The sequence below is a fragment of the Agelaius tricolor genome, unplaced genomic scaffold, assembly GCF_023055355.1.
Source record: "Agelaius tricolor isolate 1412-34295 unplaced genomic scaffold, bAgeTri1.0.p SCAF_18, whole genome shotgun sequence".
NCBI classification, from domain to species: Eukaryota; Metazoa; Chordata; class Aves; order Passeriformes; family Icteridae; genus Agelaius; species Agelaius tricolor.
Window position 1 is genome coordinate 4158081 of NW_027269278.1, and position 24630 is coordinate 4182710.

The following is a 24630-nucleotide window of genomic DNA, read 5'->3' on the forward strand; positions in this document are numbered from 1 at the left end:
AGAACACCATCCTGCAAACAGTAAAAGCATTCACTTGTTTACAAAGGTGTAAACAAAGCATATTTTTATTTTAAATAACACTCTGACTGATTTGCATCTCCATTTTCCCCAGCCCACTCAGCTCCTCCTGCAGTGGGCTCAGGGTCCTGCCCCAAACCCACCTGAGGGTTGGGATGTGTGGGACTGCCTGAGATGGGGATCTCTTAACAAACATCAAAGTTACATTCTTCCAAAGTTTCTATCAAAATAGAGAAAGCAAGTTTCTTTGTTTCTTTTTTTTATAGGAGTGTAAATAAAAATAGAAATACAGCTACATAGTAGCTGTATTGTAAGGTGAACTATTTTATAAAGTACATTAGTTTCTCATTTACTTTGTGTTAACCACTGCTCAGGTTTGCTTACAGCCAAGATGTATTAATACAAAAAAAAAATACTGTGGGAAATCAAATTTAAATTTATAATTAAGGATATTAGACCATGTGCTTTGCACTATTCAGACCTTTTTTAGTCCAGTAGCAACTTTTTGAATTAGTATATTTAAGGAACTCTTAGAAGGTTTGCAGAGCTTTTATTCATGAAAGAAAAGGAAGGTAACACCTTGATTTGTACTTTAAAGTCTCTCATGAAGACTATAAGAGTATTACAATTCTTTACAGGGCACCACTTATTTATTGTAACATTGTTTACCTTCCTCAGAGCCTCCAGATATTTGACAAGTCATGAATAAAAGAGCATTCATGCATCCCCTTGAACTACAAGGTGCAGTGTTGAACCACAACATCCCTGGTTGTTTGATAACACTTTGGGAGGCACAGAATTGCCACAGGAAAGAGCTGAAATAAAGGCTCCAGATCAAACTGCTGCTTTCACTTAGAAAAAAGTGTACACCTTAATAAAGCTTTGACAGATCCAGTCTTTATTGTCTGTGTGATTTTGGTACCCTGCACTTGGTGATGTCCTTCAGGCCTTTGTTATCTGCTTTTAAAAATTACTGACACATCATGCAGTAAAATTGATCAAGTACTACAGAAACAATAGGTTATAAACTGCTTGTTAATAAACTGATAGAGCCCAGGACAGATTCTATCACAAATATGTCAAGGGCCTGAGAGTTTCCAATGGGGCAATTTACTAAAAAAATGTATTTTAAGTTTGTTGGAAGAAACATCTTTCGTTGTGATTCAAAAATCATAATTAATATCATACATATCTACATTTCTATAATCACACCTTTTGAAGGTAAAACATTTTTAATTAAATAAAGCAGGGAAAACCTCTACATTTCCTACTTGGAAATGTAACTGTAACTGAGTGTGAATCTTTCACCTTTCTTTTCAGTACTGTCTTTCCAACTCTTCCTGTATAACCACTTCTGTGGCTCCTCTGCAGCTCTTTGGGACCAAGGGGTTTTGTGTTGAGGACCAAGAGACCAATTCCCAAACAGTTTTTAGCACAAGTGGAATCATTTAAAACTGATTGAAAGCTGTGACATGAACCATGAAATATAAAGTTCTGAACTTTACATAAAGGGTGAAACAGAATAACTTCACACACCATGATCACACAGCACTTAGTAACAAATCCTCAATCTAAAAGTGTATTTGCATTTTAATACCAATTTAATGAATGTGAAAACTATAGATATTTTCATTTTTATCTGAAGGAAGCCCAACATGGTAAAATGCATAGTGAAAGAGTTCAGTTGCACAGAATGATATTGAACAAACAAAAAAACCCAACTAACCCTAATTAATAATGATTGCAGAAAGAACTAATACAAACAAATAGGTGAAGATAGACTTGTCAGAGGAGACTAGAAGTCAAAAATAAATTCTAAGTGCTAAATACTCTAGGAATCAGCAAAGTTAAGCTCTTTCTGTCCCACATCCATAGCACTGACATTGTAAAGACTCCATGTGTTACATCTGAGATTGACTTTCTGAATTCACTTGGCTAACTAAGAAAAAAAAGAGTTTTCTGCTTGCCAGTCCTGAGCAGAGTTACAGAAGAAAATACCCTGCTTGGGTGCCTTATCATAAATAATCAAAGCCCAGCTCTGATGTCATGGAAGATGGTCCAATCCTGCCCCACCCAAATCCACAGCCTGTGTGAAAGTGTAAATATCAGTCTGAAACTGATACTGGCACAGCACCAGGAAGGGCTCTGGAGATGTGCACACTCTGCTTTGGCTCAAAAACTAAAATACTAAATACTTACTTGGACTTCAAAATTCATGTTCTCCAAAAATTTCTGGTTCATTGTCTCTGCAAATTTGTTGATGGCTCTCAAGAAGACTCTAAAAAACCAAAAAAGCAGTGATTCAGATAAATGAATGTAACCTCTGGCAATCCATAGCCACTGTGTGTGGTACTGGTGGCAGCACATTTGGCACTGGACACACTGGAAGCATCACACATGAGCACAGCAGGTGACAATCTGGACAGTGGCACAGGATTTAAAGTGTTGCCCATTAAATGATTACACAATTGTCAAAAAGCTTTCTCCACCTCTGCTGGAAAAGTCAGACAATAGAATTTTGTTTCCCCTGCTGCACACTCTGCTGCACTCCTGAGAAAACAGAGCAGTTCTTTCAAATCCAGTGTCACCTTGTGCCAAAGCCAGGGGCCTCACAAGGGTGGCATCACCTCCTCTCGGGGTCTGACAGCTGAAACAGCTCCTGTGCTCACATCATTGCTTAGGAGCTGCACCTCAAAGAAATAAAGTGCAGCTTCTCAGTTCTCTTACAGCTGGGCAGGGCAGGACAACACCTCTGCCCACCTTCCTCCCCAGGTGGATTATAAAACCATTCCAAACAGTGAAAATACACATTCAAAATACTACACAGTTACATCTTCCAAGAGTAAGAGCATGAACATTACCCCTCCAGCCTGAAAAGCAGCACCTATTTAAGCTCTTGATTAATGCAGCATGATTAAATCATTTTTGTAAAACTAATTTCTGACTTCCCAGCACGGGACATTTGTAAAACAAAAATCGATTGTATCTTTAAATATTTATAAAGTTTATTTTAATAATTCAGTTGTTTTCAAAATTGGAAATTGACTGAAAGTGATCATTTGCCTCTGCTTCATAGGCAATGTTTTAATGCTAATAAGTGGAAATATTTCTATGGAAAACACTGTAAGGGCAAACAGAACAGTGAACACAAGGAAAAACCAATCCTAACTGTTCAAATATGATGATTGGGAGTCAACTAGATACACCCAGTCAGGAAAAAATCTAATATTACAACAGCCAGGTCCAGAAATCCCCATCATTTCAGTGATTAGCAACATCAGAGAAAGCAATAATTCAATAATTAAGATTATCAGCAAAAGATTAAGAAACCACAGGCTATCCATGTGTTACTGTCCAAGGAATGCTGTCTCCTCGTGCTGGATTCTCTGTGGTGTTTTTGGTGTCCCATCTCAAAAGGATAAACAAATAGAAAAAGAAAGAAGAGAGAAGAAAACATGCAAATAATTGTGACACAGAAATGCCCCTCAGTCAGGGGCAGTGGGACACAGGAGGGAGCTGACAGGATTTATAAAATCCAAAGTAATGTGGAGATGAGAGACTGAGAGCTCACAGAGAAGCCTCAGAGAGCCCTGAACACAACCAGGTGTGCATCCAAAATAAACCCAGGTTCTGTGTTAACTCTGCAGCTCATTGGTCCAGGATGCTGCAAATGCCTGGATTTTACACTGGCTCAGAAGTGATCAGACACATCAAAACTAAACTGAAGGGAACACCATTAAATGCCATTGGTCACTGGGGGCTGGTAGAACACAGCAAACAAGCTCTGCTGTCACTCTGCTCCCCTGGCAGCCCTCTGTGAGCCACTGGAGAAACAGGGAAAGGAGTTTTAGTCTCATCACAAAAAAAGAGATAAATTAGAAGGTCTAAGTTCAGTTTCTTAATGAGGGAGGTAAAGCAAAAGTTCAGCTTTTGGCAAGCTTACAACAGGGAATCCCACATAAGCACTGAGCAACACAGGAGCTCCCTGCTTCTTTAGAGCAGTGAGTGGCTAGAGTGAGATCCTCTCTTGGGGTGAGGTTCTCCAGGAGGAAAATGTTCTTTGTGAAAACCTACAGAAGAATTTCTCTCCATCTGTGTAGCATTCTCCTGCATTGCTGATGGGACCAAGGAAATTCAGTAATTATGCAGTTTCTCACATCCTGCCAAGTCCTTTTTGTAAAGGTGACCAGAGGGACTCTGCAGGAGCAGTGGCAGGGGGAGGGAGCAGATTTCTGGTGGTGCTGTGTCACCCCCACATCACCCCACACACTCAGCTGAGCTTCCTCCCCATGGTCCAGGGCATCCTCTGATCCATCCTCCAGACTGGCTCAGCTAATCTTGCCAGCTGAATTAAGGGGCTGATTTGTGACAAGCCAAGTGGCATCAAATCTCCTCCAGTTCCAGAAATCTAATTTTGCTCAGGGCTGCCCTTGCAGGCTGTCACTGCTCTGCTGAACATCTTGTGCTCACTCACAGGGCTGCCCTGTGCCCCCAGTGCCACCTCCCAAGCTCTGCCACCTTTATGTGACCAACTCCTAAATTCCTGCTGGGAGCTGTCCTATTGGATTTGGGTTGCCCCCAGATGGAAGAAGGAATGAATCTAAATCCATGTTCTCAGAATGCTAATTTATTATTTTATGATACTATATGATATTAAAGATACTAAACTAAACTCTCCTAAAGAATACAGAAAGGATACTTACAGAAGGCTAACAAGATAATAATGAAAACTCTGACTCTTTCCAGAGTCCCAGCACAGCTTGGCCCTGATTGGCCAATGAGTCAAAACAATTCACAGCAGAAACCAATGAAACAATCAGCTGTGGGGAAACCGTCTCCAAACACCTTCCAAAGCAGCAAAACACAGGAGAAGCAAATGAGATAATTCTTGTTTTCCTTTATCTCTGAGGCTTCTCAGCTTCCCAGGAGAACAATCCTGGCTAAAGGGATTTTTCAGAAAATATGACTGCCATAGTGTCCCACACTGCCCACAAGCAAATAAACACATTCTTCCCTAAAGCTCCACTCACCTGGGGACATTTATCTCCTCCAAGCTGCCTGATACTTGACACTAACAGTTTAAGATGCTGCAAAAAAAGGTGATTCTAGAAGAGTAATTTATTTTAGGCAGCACAAAACCCCACACATCTTGGCAGAATCAAGACAGGTTATTCTGTTTCATCATCATCATTATTCTTCTGAAAAGGAATTTTAGGTCAAGGCCTTTTCAGTGTTCAGTTTTCTGTGGCTCTGTATTGCTCTAGACCCTTGGATTTACAAAGTTTATTTCTTGCCAACTCACATAAGCAAGTTTTTGAGCTCCAGCTGCTCAGGGAGAGCATTTCCCTTCACTCAGAGTTTTTGGCTGGAGCAGGAGGGGTATCTTCCATTTCTGAGGCTTTTTTAATTCCTAAATTCTCTGCATTTCCACACTGCTCCAACACCATGGCAAAACACATCACCTAAATATCCAGTTTAGTCAGACTCTGGTATAATCTGGTGCTAATAACTTCTCTTGCAATAAAAAAAAATCCCACATTTTTTAGTACTTTACTCTTTAAACAGAAATATCATGCAAGATAAAGTAGAAATAATCATACCTTAAATACACATGAAATTTATTAGTGGAAATCTATTTCCTAGCATGGACATATTACTGGGTATAATACAAATTTTCTTGAAGAGCTTTATTAGGTTTTTCTTTTAGACATGTAGATAAACCTCAAGGACACCGAAGAAATAGTGAGGTATTTAATGTCAAGTAGAAATCATGGAAAATATTAAAAATATTTACTGGTTTCTATACAATATCATTATATGTAGGCTGTCTTCTGTAAATATCCCTTTCACTCTCACAAATATTTTTATCTGACAGACAGGAAGGACACATTTTCAAGGAGCATGCAATATTTCCAGGCTGTCAAGTTGCAAATAATTTCATTCATTTGTGTTTTGCCTAAAGGGTGGATCTATTCCTGTCACTGGGAGTCACTTAGGCAGAAGGTTTGAATGCTATTCCTGCCTCCTGCCAATGCCTCAATGATTTCACTGTCCTGCCTCAGTCTCCACTTTCACCAAAAAGGGGCATTAATTCAGTAGCCACAAGCATGAAAACAAACAGGTACTTATAAAATAGTGTGAGATTTTGATGAAAGAAGGAGAAAATATAATTTCAAACGTTAAGTTTTAAAGACATAAATTAAACTCACATTTTCAATTAATTTTAATGAAACGATAAATTTTCTACAGTCACAACAGAATTAATTTCTCATCAGTTTAAATAATTGTGATCTAAAAGTGCTGAAATCCCTTTACCCACAATAACTTCAATGATATTTCCTGAGTTTATGAGGATTGATGCTTCTAATGTACAGCTCATATAAAACTCTTGGGCCTGAAGATTTATGGAAGATCTTCAAAGTCCAAAGTCTCTGGGCTAAATCTGGGAATAAAAATGCAGGGTTTTGGCTTAGGACAGCAACAAAATTGTCATGGTTCAACTGCTCCTGTTTCCTCTCTCTCTCTCAATTTCCTGCTGCTTCTGCTTTACTTTATTGTATTGTCAGAGATATTTGTTAAAACTTTTGGCTGGAAAGAGAGCCCAAAGAATAGAAACCTGTGCAGTTGTAGCCAGTTTCACACACTTAGGTGTTTGTGCTAAACAGGGGAGAACAGTACCTTAAGTAACACAGAGAAATAATTTAAGATAGAAAAAGCTGAAAATTCATGTCACTCTAAGATCAAAATTTGATTTTAAGCTGATTCTCCCTCAAAATAAAACAGGGGGATTTAGATGGTCCAAGGAAAGAATTCTGTATTCATAAGCAACATATCAATCAAAATAGGATTTCAAGGTTGTTCCTCAGAAGATGACAATTTTGTCTAACAGTAAAATAAGTCTGCATGTTGTCCTTGCTTTTGAAGTGTAGATAGGAAATAAACCTAAAATTCAGATCTGCAACCCCAAGGTATTTTTAGCAAGCTAGTTAGAATTGTTACATGAGCTTTTTGCAACATAAAAAAGAGAGGATTTAATAAAACAAACAAATAAATAAACAAATAAACAAAGAAACCAACTCTCCAAAAACCCCAAACAAACAAAACCTTAAATTCGCATTGACTGTTCTTAGGTGACTTTGCCAAATCTGGCCTTTTTCTGCACCTTTTTCCAAAGAAAGAACATTTCTGGGTCCACAACATCACTTTGGGAAAGGTGCATAAATCAGATCCAGCACAGAAACATTTCCAAAATAATGAACAGCCCTTTCCTCAGACTCTTCAGAAGAATTCTTTTAAAGCAGTGAGATGCTCTTCAATGTCTTGTCAGGTTCACATGACTCTAAAATGTGGAAGTTCACTGCCTCAGCTCTGAGCTGAGTAACCCAGATCCTGAGGTGGAGGCTGAATGAATTCACTCAGGAATTGATGAGCATCAGCTCCAGCTCCTGCTTGCTGTGGCTCCTCACTGTGACTGCACTGATGGAATGACAGGTGCAGAAAATGAATCAAGTGCAAACTTCTACTGGATAATCAGACACAGAAAAATAAAGTTCAAAAGAGTCTATTTCCTGTGTTGTGAAAACTTTTTCAAAGAAAAATTTGAAATGATGGCAATGGGGTTTTTTCAGTCACACCTGAAAGACAGTGAAGGCATGGATAGTCTTTAAAATTCAGAACTTCTTCCCACAAACCCAAAGTGCTTTTCCTTCAGAGAGTTTGGTCCAAAATTCAAGCCAGGAGTTATACTAACTTCAGTGTTTTTTAATCCCCAAAACTGATCATTCAGGATTTTCATCAGTGAATCCTCTACCTGAACAGAGGAGGAATATGAGGGAAGCTCTTGCAAACCCTGGAGGATGTACTGACTATTATTTTTAAAGATCTTTCCTGAGTTTGGATAGAAAAAGTTTGGCCATTATGCCAGTTCTGTGAGATGTGGAGCAGGGAATAGCAGAGGAAAATAATACTCATCCATAATTTATATCAACTTACTATCATCCTCCTAAAATGTCATGCAGAAGACACCTGATGGGTATTTTAACATAAGGGAAACACCAGGGAAAAGCAGCTGAAGTCAAATGATTCTCCCGTGGGCTTCTGCCACCTTTTCTCTGCCTTGCTGTGTGCAGAAGAAGGCACATTACAGAATGAGAAGATTCAGTGGGGGTCAAACCCCAATGCTGGTCATTGTCAAGGACTGGAACAGTGAATGGCAACTATTTACTAAATCTGGGAGGTACAAAATACACAGAAGAGAGACCAGACAAGCAATCAGTGTGACAGGAGAGAATAAACCACACAGGTACTACAGGTGGAATAACAAAAATCCTCACAAAGCAACAGCAGAATGATCTCCTAATAACTTAGCAATCATTGATTTAGAAATGAAGGGTAATGCAGGATGGAAAGGACATTTAAAAACCTTGTGGCTACATGAAACCTAATTATGAAGAGCACAATAATAGCAACACTTGGGAAGAAATCCACTTCCAAGAAAAAATATGGCCAGTGGCTCAAAGAAAGGAGAATAATTTCATCATATTTCTCCCTTGTGTCAACTCAGCTTCACTACAGACTGAAGAATGATTTCTTGAATCATTCATATTGAATTCTAATGTTAGAGCAACTGCCATATTCCTAAATTCTTTTCCAATGTACACCCAGAGTGTAACTAAACAACATGGTCAGACAGCAACAGCTTCCAAATGGCTGTGCCCCAGCTGCTCCTGTCTCAATGATAATATTGGGGCTTGTCTCAATTATACGTCGTGGGCTTCCTTATTAGCATTATTTGAAAAGGTGCTTTAAACAGCTGTGCCAAGCATCCAGAATACTGCATGCTGTAATGTGTCAGAGTTACTGTGACAGCAGCACAATGAACTCCCAGAGGAAGTCATGAGTGTGCAGTGGTTTTGTGCCAGAAAAGCCAAGTTTCCATGTCAGGGCCTTCAACAGGCTCTTTGGATGTGGCTTTTCCTTCAGCATCTACCCAAAACTTGCTTTAAACACTGTGTAGCTCTCATTTAGGAGCCAAAATAGATTTTCAAGTCTGCATATTAGGTGCACATTTTATGCCAAACTCCTGGAAATGGGATGTTTTGAATGCTTTAAGGAACTTCATGGCTTAAAAATGAAGTGTACAAGGAGCTGCCAGAATGGGCTAAAAGTAAATCAGCTTGAGAGCTCTCAGTACTTCATTACTTTCACTAATTTTGCTTATATTGTGACTTCCTTCTCACTTCTGTCTCCTCTGCTTTTCTGTGCATTCCAGACATTTTTTTGCATAGTAGAAATATTCTGAATTAATGAAAAAATTAACAATCACATGCTGTCTTTAGTGCTAATCAAGAACGGGAATCAGACACAAAGCTGAAACCCTGTTCTTAAAGATGAATGCAATGTCTTAACATGGTTGTGTCAGGATGTCACACAGTAATTAACACCCACAGCCTTCACTTTTGAAAGAAGTTTGAGTTGATATTGCAAAATTACTTCTCAGTTTTTCCACTGATTTTTGTTGCATTGAACCAGCAGACTATGAATTTTAAAAGAGATGATTATGCAGCAAATGCATAATACACCAGCAGGGTTATTTTGTGATGCTTCTGGTAAAAAAAAATGAAAATTAACTCTTCAAAATAATGTTAAATACAAGGAAATTGCATATATTTTATTTCCTGAAAATCTCTAATTAGATGAATTCTGGTCAAAGTTACTCAGAATGGGGAACACAGAAGGATTGCTCAATTGCACTTACAACTAATGAAAATTATGAGTATTGAATTTTTAGTCTTTTCTGTAGTGACAAAGAACAGTTTGTGTGGGTAATCTCTTCAATGTCTTTTACTCATTTGCACATATATTCTACAGAGGGCAAAATACTCCTCGTTGTCTTAATCCCCAGATGTTTTATTAAAATTAAAGTACTTGAAAATCTTTTATAACAGGCCACATAGCAAAGGGGTTAGGGGTTTCTATCTGCAAGTGGAAGCTGTATCTAGGAAAGTAACAATTTATTTCACTGACTTCCTGAGAACATCAAATAACCAAGATATATATGTATATATATATGTATAAATATATATGTTATGTATATATAATCATTATTATATATTATTATATAATATATAATGATTCTATATTATTATATAATATAGAGATAGCTTTTTTTGTTTGGTTGATTGGGTTTTTTCTGTTTTTTGGTTTTTTTTTTTTTGTGTTGAGTTATTCTCTCCACTGAGGACTTTTCTCTTAGTCTGGGGGTGTGAGCATCCCAGCAGCTGATATCAGGAAAGATGAGACACTCTGCACTGGGAGGGGGAATGGGACATCTCCCTGCACGTTTTCTCTCTGCATTCAGATAAAAGATTAAATAAATGACTGCAGTTAAAGCCAGCAGGCACCCACTCTGTTCCATGACCACCAGGGCAGGTGCTGCCCTTGCTGAGCAGAGGATCTGCTGCAGCAGCAGGTAATGAAGTGTTGAATACCTGGTAAGCAGATAATTCCAGGGCACAGAGAACAACCAGCAACACACAGAGCTGGTGCAGAATAAGCATCTTTGTGCTAGGAGCATGCAGGTGATGGCAAGGCAGGGTGACATTGGCACAGGCAGGTGGCAGTGACTCTGTGCCAGGCTGGGAGCTGCCAGCAGAGCACAGAGGGATCAGCCCCAGCTGGAAGGGAAATCCTCCATGGGAGCAAAGCACAGCCCACAGGGAAAGCAAAACTACTGCCTCTGCTCTCACCTGCATCACCCCTGCCCCAGGACTGTTTATTGTCATTTCCCTGATCACAGACATTGACTTTTGTAGAGACTGACAAAGACAGTGAGGAAACAGAAGCTGGATTTAATGGTGTCATGGTTTGACAAAGATCTCTGATCTTGAGACCCCTCAGCCCCAGGGGGTGAATCTGGGAGGGACAGGTGTCCTGAAAGTGAGAGACTGTTGCTTTTTGTTGGAACTGAGCAAAGCATCCTTAAAAGGGGAACCCTAGCAGCAGCCCTGGTGCATGTGCAGTGGTGAGAGCCCTGGGCATGGAAGGAAGAGGTCACGATGGCAATGATCTCTGGGCGGTGCCACGAGTGACATGGGAACACACGAGGGCTCAACTGTGTTTCCTGGGGAAGCCCATGGCACAAGAGGGACTCCTCTCTCCTTGATGAATGAGAGTTGATTATCTGAAGGGTGGTGATGGACTGAGAGTCAATTATCTGAGGAGTGGGAATTGGATTGAGAATCTAAGGTTCTATTTCATGTGGTGGTGGAAATTGAGGGGGAGGAGGAGGAATGTTTTTGGAAGGTTTTCATTCTGAGTTCTGTATTTTCTTTTTTTCATATTGTAAGTTAATAAAGTTCTTTCCTTTATTCCTAAATTGGAGCCTGCTTTGCTCTATTTCTGGTCACATCTCACAGCAGACACAGGGAGAATATATTTTCATGGGGACACTGGCATTGTGCCAGTGTCAAACCATGACAAATGGACAGGAGACACAAATTTGAGAACACTGAGGCATTATGTACCAAATACCTCAGCATGGGAAACAACAACAAAAATAAATTTCCCTCTGAAAGGAACTTTATATTAACAGGTAAACTGCATTTCAACAAGGACATTTTTAGTCTCATAACAAAGCCAAACTGTCCAAGGACACATCCTATCACTGTACACAATTAAATCAATGACTAAACAGTAACATTTGTTTGCACATGTTATAATACCCTTTGCACATGTTGTTTACCCTTTTCTATTTTTGTTAGACATTTATGCTTGTTGCTCAAAATATTTTTTCTTACATTAAAATTACAAAGTTCTGCAATGTGCCATAAGTCTGTGTATAAATGTATTCTGCTCCCCTGAAAATTCAAGCCCTTCTAAAAACAACAGCATTTCTATAAGAAAATGTTTAAATCAGTCAAAAGTTGCAGAGAAAAACAAGATCAAAGAAAAGAGTTACTTGTATGCAGCAGATCAGCCTTCTAAATTCTGCCTTATTTGCACAAAATAAACCATAACACTGTCATCCAACCTTAGATACATAAATGAATCAGCTTCCAGGGTAAAACTAACCTAAACTATTCATTTGGGGGTTGGTATAAGTTGTTTGTTTGTTTGTTTTTTAAAAATATAAGTTTTGTTCCCACCAACAGATAAATGGAAGACTGAGAAGCAGCTCAAATATTTTAATTAATTTGAGGGTTTTCTCCCTTTCAGCTTGAGTTCATTGAATCCCAGGTTGGTTTGGGTTGGAGGGGCCTTAAAGCTCATTTCATTCCACCCCCTGCCATGGCAGGGACACCTTTCCTTGAGGCAGGTTGCTCCAAGCCCTGTCTAACCTGGCCTTGAACACTTATTCCAAGGTTGTGTCCAGGACCATGCATACATAAGTGGAAAACAAGTTTTTCAGGAGCCACAGAGCCATTCTCTGGTCATCTATGAAAAGAAAAACACAAAAAACAGCAAAACCAGGCGTGGAATTCCTGGTGTCCTCTCTTGAGCAGAAGTCCCAGCAGTCCCTCTCTGGGCACCAAGGAGGAATTTCTGCCTGGCCAGGAGTGGATACCTGAGAGAGCCCAGCCCTGGCAGGCTGAGGATGCTGAGTGCCTGGGGCTGCAGGTGACACCCATGGGGAGGCACAGGGAGCTTTGCCTGCATTAATAACAGAGCTCCAAGGGTGAGCTCCATGAGAGCCACGTCTGGAGGCTGCTCCAAAGCAGTTCATCAGCAAGAAAGCAGCTATTTTTAGTATCTATAATGAAAGAAAATTGACAACAATTCCAACTCTTTTGCCAAATACCTGCAGTGCTGAACCTTTCAAGTTAGACTTAAAAAGCACTGGGGAAGACTTGACTCTGACAGATGTCTGAAAACACTCAGATACACAGGTAATGAAAACATATTTTAGAAAAAGCCAAACTACTGGTGTTAGAAAATATTCTTCAGTGTTATCGTGCAGGACTTTTTTCAGAGAGTAGGATCTGACCTTGAAATGTGCTGGTGAAACCCTGTTTCCATTTATTTCTAAATACCTTAAAATAATGTGGGCAAGGCTCAAAACCCAACCCAAATGTACATGCAAACAATCAAAGTGCTCACTAAGCCACTGCAGACCTGACACCAACCAAACTGATCCTAGGCACTAATTATGATAAGATCAAATTCTTTCAGACTCCCAGTGAGGAATTACCATTTCAAAGCCCAGAGGACAAGGGAAGGGATGTGAGCACTTTCCCTGTAGTTGCTAACCCTCCTAACTGTTCCTTTTACTCAGCAAATCTCACTCCCCATGCATTTCATGTTGACAATAAAGTACATGAATTTCCTGGGAGAAATTATATCTCTCTAAATTAAAATTATGAACAGCTGGAAGATAAACAGACTATATGGTATTGCCTAAACCAGCCAAGCATTTCCCCACAAATGCCATGTACTTAGGAATTACTGCTTTTAATAAGTTAATAGCCAATATCTAAGTGTCATGAGTGGAATAAAGTGCACATACAAGCAGTAGTAACTAATAAGAAGAACACAGTAAGCAACTTTAATTAGAACAAAAGTTAATTAAATCCACCATGGAGGATCACAAAAACAACTCAGATATTATATCCTCATGACCTCAATGATGATGTGACTGTTTCCCAAAGTGTTCTGCCCTACCTAGCATGCCATAACAAAGTGTTCTGTTCTTTCCATCTTGCTGTTAGTGGAAGGGGGGGAATACAGGAAAAAGAAAAGGTATTTAATGATTTCATTATTTCTTTCCCCATTTTAATTCTCTGTTGCTCATTGAATACTGCCTGTCACACACAGCCTGTGCCTCCCTCAGAAGTGCTTTGGGCTGAGCAGGCTTGGGAAGCAAAGAGCACTTTGTTTATCACAGTGATTTAAAGTAATTTGATTTAAATCATTCCATCCTGACACAGACAAAGCTGGATCAGCAAGTTTAGTCAGTTGAGTTTCTACTCCAATTCTTCCAATTCCCCCACCACAATTTCTCCTGGACAAGAATGTGTCCATTCTCCTTTCCTCTGGACCCTGTAAGAAGTCATTCTCTCATTCTGTGCCCCCATCTATGCCAGACATCAAACTTTTAGCTGAAATCTCCCTGATATCATTCAGGCACTGCCTGGTTTTACTTCCATAAAACAGGAATTGTCTTGCTCAGCAAACAGGACCAGACCTGCAGTGCTGGTGATGCTCTTCCCTCTGCTCTGTTCTCTGTAAATGTACAGATTTCACATCTCTGTGCTGCAGTCCCTCCTACAGCAAAACTCCTCCAATTCCCACTTTCCTTGCAAGCCACAAAACACACGGGATCATGGAGGGGGCTGCCAGGCTGTGCTGCACTCCCTGAGGACACAAGTGCCACCAGCTGCACCCTGCCACTGCCTAGGTGACAGCACAGGTGTGCCCCACACCCTACCAGGCTCTTTGCACATGCAGAAAGGGGAGACTCGAGGCAAAACACCTTCTCAGGGAGTAAAAAGCCTGCATGGAGCTCCTGTTCATAACAGGGGAATAGAGAATGCAGAGCTTGCACTGTGCTGGTATTTTTTGTGTTTGGTTTGTTGGGGTTTTAATTGTCTTTTCTTCTCTCGGTGTTATTATAAGAGACCTAAGCCTGATCCCCTGTGACTCTTTCTCAGCTACTCCTCTGGTTTGTGGTAAACAATGTTAACAAGACAAATCTAGAAAACTAAATTAGTCTTCTATTTATTTTGTAGAACAACCATTCCCTAAAAAAAAAAAAAAAACAAAAAACAAAAAAAAAAAAAAAAAAACAAACAAAAAAACCACCCCAAAACCCAAACAAAGAAAAAAAACCCCCAAAATTCTATAAATTCTATAAAGACTGATAAAATCCTTCCTCTCAGTTGTTGATATAACATAAAATTAAGACATAAAGTAAGATCAATAACTCATTTCCTTATGCATTCCAGAGAACAGCAACATAATAAAGGAACATAAACAGTGCCAAATCATTTTAGGTAAGCAATGTGTTTACAAGAGAACTATTAAATAGCTTCTAAACAATATTTTTTTAATGCTGACTTATTTCTTCACACAGGATAAAGCTTAGAGCACAAAACCTGCCTGGAACAACTTGTCCAGAGAGTTCAGAGTCATTAGGAGGCACATGAACACAAATACAGTCCCTCAAAGCAATTTTTCCTGTCAGGACCTGACACAATGCAGACACCACCAGGTGAAGCCCCAAGTCCCAAAGACATTCTTTGACCAAGGACAGGCACTTCCCACCTCCACAGAATAAAATAATCCTATACTTGTGGATATGCACAATGCAGGTGTCAACAGCATTTTCTAGGTAAGAGAACCTGTTTTACATATTAAATGTTTGATGTGCTGACATGTGCCAGATGATTGTAGGCAGTTTACTACTAAACTGTTCTTTTTTAGAGTAACCCTTGCTACATCAAAACTAATTACAATCACAACAGCAGCAACATAAGAATGGGCAAAGAGTCAGAGTTTACCTGAGAGGCCAAAGACTGGCTCAGACAAAAAAGCCAAGAGGGATGAAACTCCTGGAATGTACAAAATATTACCTGGATTTACACATCCACCAGCAGATCTGTACCTGCCCCCTCAGAGGAGGGGTTAGGGATCCCTCTGCATGGTCATTAAGGCCCATGAGTGACAAAGAGAGGTTTGGGCACCTGACTGGAACCATCTGGAACATGATCTTCACTTTTGAATCACAGAATGTAAAAAATGCCCCAACAAACCTTTAATTTAACATAATTCCATTCAAATCCTAGATTTAAATGTATCCAATATCAAAATCTGATATCACAAAACTGTAAATTTTATTGACAAATCTTTTCCTCAAGACTGAGCACTTGCAGGAGATGACCAACTTTATTGAGTATTCTCAGTCCTTTCTTTTTATATAAGTGGAAGAATTGTGTAACTGTGACATTCAATAAACAGCATCTGTGGTCTAAGTTCATTCAAACCTTTGCAATTTTGACACTCAACTCTTAGACCTGTCTCTCTGCAACTTCTAGAAAACAGTGGTACCACCATCTCTACAAAACCAAAATAAAGATAGTACAGGTGACTGCCAGCAGAAATCTTGCTTAAAAAATGCATTCACTTCATAACACAATCCAGCATCTCAACTCAAATTGTTTCTTTGAAAACAAGAAGCCAGAATAAGTTCAGCAGTAAAGGTAACATCCAAATAGATTAAAAATGTAGGTAATTTTCCCTTTCCATTTTAAGTGGACTTAAAGCACAGACAAGAAGCTGTTTAATGGATTGTTTCAGATGACCTTCTTGGCATTCCTCAGACTGGAATGATTAATCCTAGACTGCACTGAAAGTGTTTTGCAGGGTGTGAGAGGAGTCCCAGAGAGCAGGAGCTGTGTGCTCCTCCCTCCTTACCTGTTCTGCACCATGCTCATGGCCATCCAGTCTGAGGGGTACACGTTCTTCCCAATGAGATCTTTGAACATTATGAATGTTTCCATCAAGAAGTCCTGGAACAACAAAATGCAGTCAGGCTGGGGCAGTGGAACACACACTTGGAAGTGTTTCTGTGGGATTAAGGAGCCAAGACGGGGAGTTCCATTTTGCTCTCAGTGAAGTCAAGAGAAGAACTCCTGGTGATATCTCAGTAAATCTGAGATTGGAGCCAAAGTCCTGTAGAACAGCAGTCTCAGATTCCAAGTGGAAGCTAAAAGCCATTACATTAAAGTCATCATACAGGGCTCTTCAGAAAATAGAAGGCATAAATGAATGGGAAGAAAAAGTTGTAGTACTTCTGAGTAAAATTTGGTATTTTTTATGAATTAGTCTATGCATAAGAAGGAATAGGCTTGAAAAATACAGGATTTTTTCATTTTTTACTCCATTTAGTCCATATTTAAAATTTCAGTTATGGCACCAATCTGGCTTTAAGGAAGGAAGGAAAGTGGTCAGTTCTTGACAAGTGCAGATATTGCCTTCCTGGACTAACAGTAAATAGAATCCAAACCTCTGCCACTACCCTGGCTTACCTGACAGCTGGAACAGCAATGTGAAAGGACACACATAAGACTATGGAAACCTTCTGGTACCATTAAATTATGGCAGAAAAAATCGCAATAAAAGGATGCACTACAAGAATAGGGCATTTGTTGCATTTATTGCATTTAACTTACAATGTTATTTGCACGAGGAGTAGACACAATTGTGAAAATGGAAATGGATCACTGGGTGTGAAGTGTGGAGGGAATGTTCAAATAGTTGAGGATAAATTTTGCTGTTGTTTTGTTGTGAGTTTATTCTTTTTCTTTTCCCCTTTCTCAAAAGAGTACAGCACAAAGATCCCATTACTTATTCTGGGTCATTGTATTACCACCTCAGTGATAGGTGACAAATTTCTCAAGAGAGAAATTTTGTTTCCTTCCAAATTTCTGATTACAGTGTTGTCCAGTGCCACCATTAGAAGAGGGAGGCATTGCAATAATACAGAGGCAAAAAATGTACAGCAACAGAACTCATTCTAGGAAGAGTCAGACAAGAAACTCCAAAAAAAAACTACAGATCTTTTCATAGGAAATCAAATGCTGTAACTACCAACTCTGTGACCACTTAGTACTCACCACTAGTTCAGAATTTGTCTGGAAAGTTTCAATGTACACTGAATAATGCTGATCATTCATCTGGTTCAGGATCGCTGTCATGCACGCCACAAAGTGACTCTGAAAGCAAAGCAGGCAGAATCAACACATCTGGATTACTGAAGATATTGGACTGTACTCTTTCTAAAGTTGAAGCATGTGAAATGCCTGAAAAATCCCTTTATGTATGTAAAAAGAAATAATATTCAAGCTTTTGCCAGCCCAGATGAAAGAAACAAACTAAGAACTCCAAAAGGATTATTCAGAAGCTGCCTTGGCAAGGGACAGGCTCTCGTGAGAAAGCTGCATCATTAATGAGACACCACATTGTGACAAACAAACCTCTTATATAAAGTACAACTCACTATCACCTTAAGACTCCTAAAAGGCATGAGATGTCCCCTAGGATTCTTCTATTAGGAATTCATGGGAAGAAAATATGTTAGAATCAAAAATTTTATATAAATCTAATATTCACAGGAAGAAATAGTGCAAGAAATGCCATTTTTCACATTCTGCAGCTGTTTAAACAGCTATTAGAGAACTCTCAAACCTCTATAGAACATTATGAACTTGACATCTCAAAACTTCTTTCAAACTTCCTCAAAAAGAAGAATTTAGTCTTTCTCAATTCCTAAAGTCAAAATGCTGAAAGATACAGTGAAAACTCAGGGCTGGAAATCATGTAAGTTACTGGAAGTCACAAAGACATTTCTTTCCCAAGCAACAATAGTGAGTTTAATAATTCGCACTTTTCCTTTAAGACTATGATGATTCCTCCTCACTGATTCCTTTTAATTTGCTGAAGTTTTAATTCTTGGCTTAAAACCAAGCCTGCTTTTCATGGTTTGATTTCATTATAAAAACAAAATTGCTTCTGTTAGGAATTCATGGGAAGAAAATATGTTAGAATCAAAATATTTTTAAATAATTCTATTATTCACAGGAAGAAATAGTGCAAGGAAGAAATAGCACAAGGAAGAATAGTGCAAGGAAGAAATAGTGCAAGGAAGAAATAGTGCAAGAAATGCCATTTTTCACATTCTGCAGGTGTTTAAACAAACCTCTATAGAACATTATGACCTTGACATCTCAAAACTTCTTTCAAACTTCCTCAAAAAGAAGAATTTAGTCTTTCTCAATTCCTAAAGTCAAAATGCTGAAAGACACAACATGATTTCCAGCCCTGAGTTTTATACTGACTTTTCAGTGTAAGTTACTGAAAGTCACAAAGACATTTCTTTCCCAAGCAACAATAGTGAGTTTAATAATTCACACTTTTCCTTTAAGACTATGATGATTCCTCCTCACTGATTCCTTTTAATTCGCTGAAGTTTTAATTCTTGGCTTAAAACCAAGCCTGCTTTCCGTGCTTTGATTTTATTTTCATGACAGAATTGCAGAGCAGGCAGAATCATTTCCTAGATGTCCCTGAATCCTTTCATTGCCCTGGCCTGGGGCTGCCCGGCGCCGGTGCCGCTCGGTGCCACTCGGGCTCGCTGTGTCCCCACACCGGAGTGGCACCCAACCATTTTGTCCCCATTCCAGGGCAGGAGCAGTCCCTGCTCAGCTCTGCCTGTCACCACTAGAGGTCTTGTGCTTCCCTCCACGAGCTGCTCTCCGCTCCGAGCTGCTGGGCTTTATTTATTTATTCCTACGCGAGCAGACCCAGCGCACCTCTTGCATACAAAGAGTGAAATTACAACCTAAAGGACCTCTCGTACCTTCTTGTGGAGTAACCTTAGTGCTAGTGAGAGCCTTGCCTACTTTTTAAGGCTAAGAAGATTCATTTTCTGCAGGTAAACCAAAAGCTTTCAGGTAAGAAATCGTGTGTTCTCGGGTACTGATGCTCTTCTAAAAGAAATGCTGGATTTCCTGCAGTAGTACTTCACTTTTACAGTTCTGGAGCAGAAAAATCCTTGCTGTGGTGTTAAATGCATAGCTGAAAGGAATAATGAATTGCAAAGGATTTGGTACTGAAATTGTGTGGGGGTTTTCTTCTCGTATCTTGATTTTGAAAAAAGATTACCAGCAGAAGTTAGAGAATTGACACGAAAGGCAGCTCGTATTTTTAGTAGTTACACATTCACCACTGAATGTGACTCAAGTTAAATAATCACTGCTTGAAATAAGCAGCATTTCTTCACAAGCATTGCATGGATGTATTATGATGCTTAAGGGTAAAAAGTCTTTAAGGAGGTTCTTTCTTTTGTTAAAACCAACTTCAAAAAATGTGTCTAGCTATGTCTGTGATTGTGGTACAGCACAAATGCCTTAGTGACTGGGTATGGGGATTTTAAATTGAACAGATGATATGCCTTGAAAAGAGCCATAAGGAAAGATCACATCTTGCTAGCCAGGACCTCACATCAAACCTGTCAAATTCACATCAGTTGGACTGAATGATAATAAAAAAGGTCTCAGTAAAGATGGTTTGCTGCAAAAACTTCCTCCATCCTTTCCATTTAGCTGTAAAGCAGGGAAATACAAATACTGTTTGATCTTTAATCATTTTCTTGCCAGCAACCTCAACTATCAGAAATCATCTGCTACATCTTTATAGGTTTAAAGCTTGCCCCTCCCTCCTAACCCCCAAATGGCAGCAATGAATATTCACTTCTCAGAGGCAGCCTCAGGTCTCTGAAGTGCCCCTGCACCCCAGCACTGCCACTCTCCCTGGCAGGACTGAAGGGTAACTCAGGGCTCTCCACAGCTCTGATCAAAGCTGCAAACTCCTCTCTGCATTCGCTGAAATTCTCCTCTGGGGTTTAAGTGCCTCTTACTGGAGTGTGCAAAGAGCACAAACTGCCTGTGAACAGTAAGTTCTGCACAAAACCAGCTCTTGTGCCTGGCCACAGCCTGTGTGCTCACAGGATGGGCAGAAGAAACTCAGAATCATGCAAGAGTCTATTAATAAGCTGATTTCATTAAGTCAAATGTTGTTCCTAGGGATTGAACAGTTAGAATAGGTTAGAATAGAATAGGATAGAAAAGGTTGTGGCAGACAAGGTGAAGTTCAGGTAGAATCCTAGCAAATCATTTCAGCTGTGCTCAAGCTTGTTAGGATTTAGCCAGTGAATTACAGCAGAAAACATTGATTAGAACTAGGTCAAATGTATAAAAAATAAATGTATCAAAGTAAACACTTTAATGCTGAGACAATATGAACAGAAAAAAAACCCAGAAACAATTCTGCATGACTGTAAAGAGCTCTAATGAAATATTTCCCAACTTCTATACATTAATTTCCTTATGAGCACAAAAAAATCCAAAACAGAAACAGCACTGAATTCTATTTTTAAAATGATACAATTTCTTGTCAGACTTAAAAAAAATGTGTAACGAAATAGGGTAATTGATAGTATGAAGGCTGCACTGCTGTAAGGAGCAGGAACATGACTAAATAGGTGTCAGATGAAAATGAAACAGAGGAGAAAATGTCCAGGAAACATTCAAATTCTCTGTCCACTTAACCCCCCCCCCCCCATAATTAATACCACATATAAATGAAATAAAGTGCTGTCTTTAGTATAAACACTGCAAAGTAGTGGGTAAGGTGAAAGAGATGTTGTTTTACTGGAGTATACACCAAGTACACCAAAAAGAATTGCAGACTAATTCTGTAAAACAAACAGGGCTTCCTAAGGTCAAGCAGGAAGCTGTGGAATCTCTTGCATTGCTGAAAAAGTGCAGATTAGCTGTGGATGCAACATGTACAGGAAAAGAAACAGCTGAGGAACATCAGGATCATATGAGTAAGATGACAAACTTCAACACCTAGCAACTAAGCCCAGCACACTTTATAATAGCAGATGGTGACAGGTTGCCGTAGTAACTTCAAATAGAGCAGCAGCACAAGGATGAGGCAAAAGCACTGGGAAAACAACAGAAATAACATGGAATGAGGCTACATTTTGATCTAATCCAGTAGAAGGATTTCAGTGGCTGCAGGGTAGGCAATCCTCATGCAGATGCACTTCTGGAAGGACTCAGGGGGATATTTATTTAATGTAGGCACTTAAGTAGCATTTACCCTCATTAATAGAGCACTTTACCAGCACAGAGCCTGAGTGTAAACACAAAACCACATGGACAGGCTCATTTTGCTCACCCTCACAAGCAGGGGGAGGTAAGGGGGATCTGCAGCATCCTCACAGCTGTGACCCCACACTAATGATGGTTCATGTTTGATTAACACATGGCCTTCTGTATGGGGCAAAGAAACTGATTCAAACAACCCAGCATTCTTGTGGTGTTTGCAGCAATCATAGATTAGATTTAATTCTGAACTCCCTTTTAGGATAAGCCAGAAGTTTCAAACTTCATTGCATTTTAGAAAGAGTAATTGTAAAAATAACACACATAAAGAGAATGACCAAGAATTTCATTGGGCCAAAGAGTTCTGTTTTGGTTGGGTTTTTTTTTGTTGAGAAATAAGTACAAACACCTTTCTGGAAGAAAAGTGAGAAACATGTCATCTTGAGTGTGACCAAAGAAAAACTAACCAATCACCTATTTTAATCAAGTGTTAAAAAACATCAATATTTATGTTGTACCACAAGTCTGTTCTTGAGAGTATCTCCAAAAATACTGTCTTCAGAGAATCATTGAGTCATCTCAGCTGTTCCTTGTCATGAGCTAAAGAGCAACATGAAAACAAGTATGGAAGATGCTCAGTGATGCCACAAAGAACCACAGTAGCTCGAAGCTACAGTTCCTCAGAAAACCCCATTAAACTTTGGGAACTGTGGCATATGTAGAGATTGAGACAAACATCTTGATCATATTATGCAAATACTAAACAATAGCAGTCTGAAAGGAAAAATAAGCAGAATTTCAAGTGAATTGCTAATGCAGTAGTTCTGTTTCTCTCCAGAAATAGATGTCCCTGCCAATGCATGTGCAGTCCTAAAATGTAGTGTTTGGAGCTGGAAAGGCACAAATACATAAACATTAGGACAGGCTGCTATGCAACAACCCTGAGCATCCATCACGTGTGAAATGGGGAATAGCTCCCAATCCATACAGACCTGGAGCCTGCCAATGAGCACATGGTGCTGATAATTCACTTACAGCAACATTCATCGACTCTTGGTGGCTCTGAGATTTTCATTCTCCAGTTTTCCTTTCATTGGTTCTGTCTCCTTGTGTTTTTTAGCTGACTGAACAGCATCCTGCTCCAGCATCTCACTGCCAGCCTTGGATTTCTGACTGACAACATGCTGGGCTCTTTTAGCCTGTCCTACCATTTCCTTTACAGTCACAGGATTTAGCTAAAAGGATGCACAACTACAAAAGCAGCAGACTACCAGGTAGAATAATACAGAACAATTTTGTAGCACAAGGAGAGAGTAACTGCAGCTGCTCTGTGCAATTTTAAGATTTGTTACAAGTTAGACCAGCACAACAATTTCAGTATTATTTCATTCAAGACCATGCATAGATAAAAGCAATAAATAATGGTTCATGTTAGGACATAAAAGTAGCTTGATTTTCATGGAGTATGCACTTTGCCATACTTGGTTTTTTTTGGGTATTTTTTACAGTTTTTTTTAACATTGTACTGATTTTCCAGCAATATTCCAAAAAAGAAAATTTTTCATTCTCTGCAATGTTTTTTCTGCTGCTGGGTTTTGTAGTTTGGCTGGTTTTGTGTCATAAATCCACCCCAGAATTTCTGCTACTGTCTCTGGTTGATGTGAACACTCCACTGTAATTGATTTAACTTCTGCTGAAGTCTGTGTTCAAACACAGTTGTGTAATTTATTACTTTTCCTGTAGCATTAACTTTTCCTGTAATATTACCTTTATGTTCATCTTCAAAGCATATTTACCAATAAATTATGAATAACAATAATCAGTGAGGTCAGAAAGCACTGAGTTGAGTTCAGCTGGTCAGAGCATGGTGCTAATAATGCCCAGGTTGTGGTTTTAATACCTGCATGGGCCATTCCCTAAAGGGTTGAACTCAATGATCCCAGTGAGTCCCTTCCAACCCAGAATATTCTGTGATTCTTCTATGGTGCTGTGATCTGGAATGAGCAATCACTGCTTGGAAAGTGAACTAGTTCAGAGCCCAGTTATCAAAGAGAAGAAAAAGGATCTGTTTCACCTCCTCACTAAGCACTGCTGCCACACTCCTGACCCCAGCTCTGCTCCAGCAGATGAAATCTCCCATCCTTTGCCTGCAGGGATCCATGCAGCTTTTCCCTCCTCCTCCTCTGCCTCCCCACAATCACCTGAGCCCGGTCCCCCAGGCCAGAAGGACCTTCCTGCCCTGGCCCATGGGATGTGCACTGAGACACTGCAGTGGCCTGGGGCTCTCAGGCTGCTCCTTTCCCTGATTTCTTATCCCAGTGCTGCTGCACTGCCCTGGTGCCACTAAAGCAGATTGGCAGAGCATGGCTGGTGCTGCCCAGTGTCCCAGTGCACTCATTCCCAGTTAGGGATGATGAGAAACACTGGAACTGCACACTAAGAACAGGCAAGGAATCAGGTTACAAATAGCACCCATGGCTTATTTACTGTACAAAGATTGGCCAATCTCTTCTATTTGAAAGGACTGGAAACCAGCTTGGGAACTTGCAGGAGGTGACAGAGGGGCTGGGGGAATCGTTCCCTGCCCTGAGGCGCAATAAATAACAGCAGGAACCAACCGAGCCAGGGCTGCAACAGGAGAGTGCAGAGCAGAACAGAGCAAGGGAGAGCAACCCTGGGGTCAAAAAGAGCAGAACTGAGCAATCCAAGCTCCTCCAAGTGCAGTAGCAGCTTTTATTGCTAAGCCATGTTCTTTAAATTTACACAATGTGAAGACTAATGCCTTGGATGATGATTCACTTCCTTAAAACAGAGCCACCTCCTGTATTCCCAGAACTATACCACTCTATTTGATTTTGTTCTTTTTCAGCTGCACTTACTGAAGACAGAAAAATTAAATTAGATTTCAACTACTTGATCAGAGATGAGACTAATAAAATATATT

At 39.7% G+C, this 24630-nt stretch overlaps 2 protein-coding genes across 3 annotated transcripts in view; one reads left to right on the forward strand and one right to left on the reverse strand.

Moving 5' to 3' along the window:
• DOCK2 (dedicator of cytokinesis 2) overlaps nucleotides 1-24630 on the reverse strand; it is a 162915-nt gene that overhangs the window by 44605 nt on the left and 93680 nt on the right. The window contains exons 28-30 of the mRNA XM_071443091.1: nucleotides 17631-17729; nucleotides 16429-16523; nucleotides 2218-2296 (exon numbers count right to left, since the gene is read on the reverse strand). Of these exons, the coding sequence (XP_071299192.1) occupies nucleotides 2218-2296; nucleotides 16429-16523; nucleotides 17631-17729 (273 nt within the window). The remainder of the gene's footprint in view (nucleotides 1-2217; nucleotides 2297-16428; nucleotides 16524-17630; nucleotides 17730-24630) is intronic.
• Nucleotides 19162-24630, forward strand: part of INSYN2B (inhibitory synaptic factor family member 2B) — a 33216-nt gene continuing 27747 nt past the window's right edge. Inside the window, exon 1 of one of the 2 annotated variants that reach the window (XM_071443090.1) lies at nucleotides 19162-19466. The gene's annotated coding sequence lies outside the window, so the exon portion shown is untranslated. The remainder of the gene's footprint in view (nucleotides 19467-24630) is intronic. The other variant, XM_071443089.1, reaches the window with a different exon arrangement.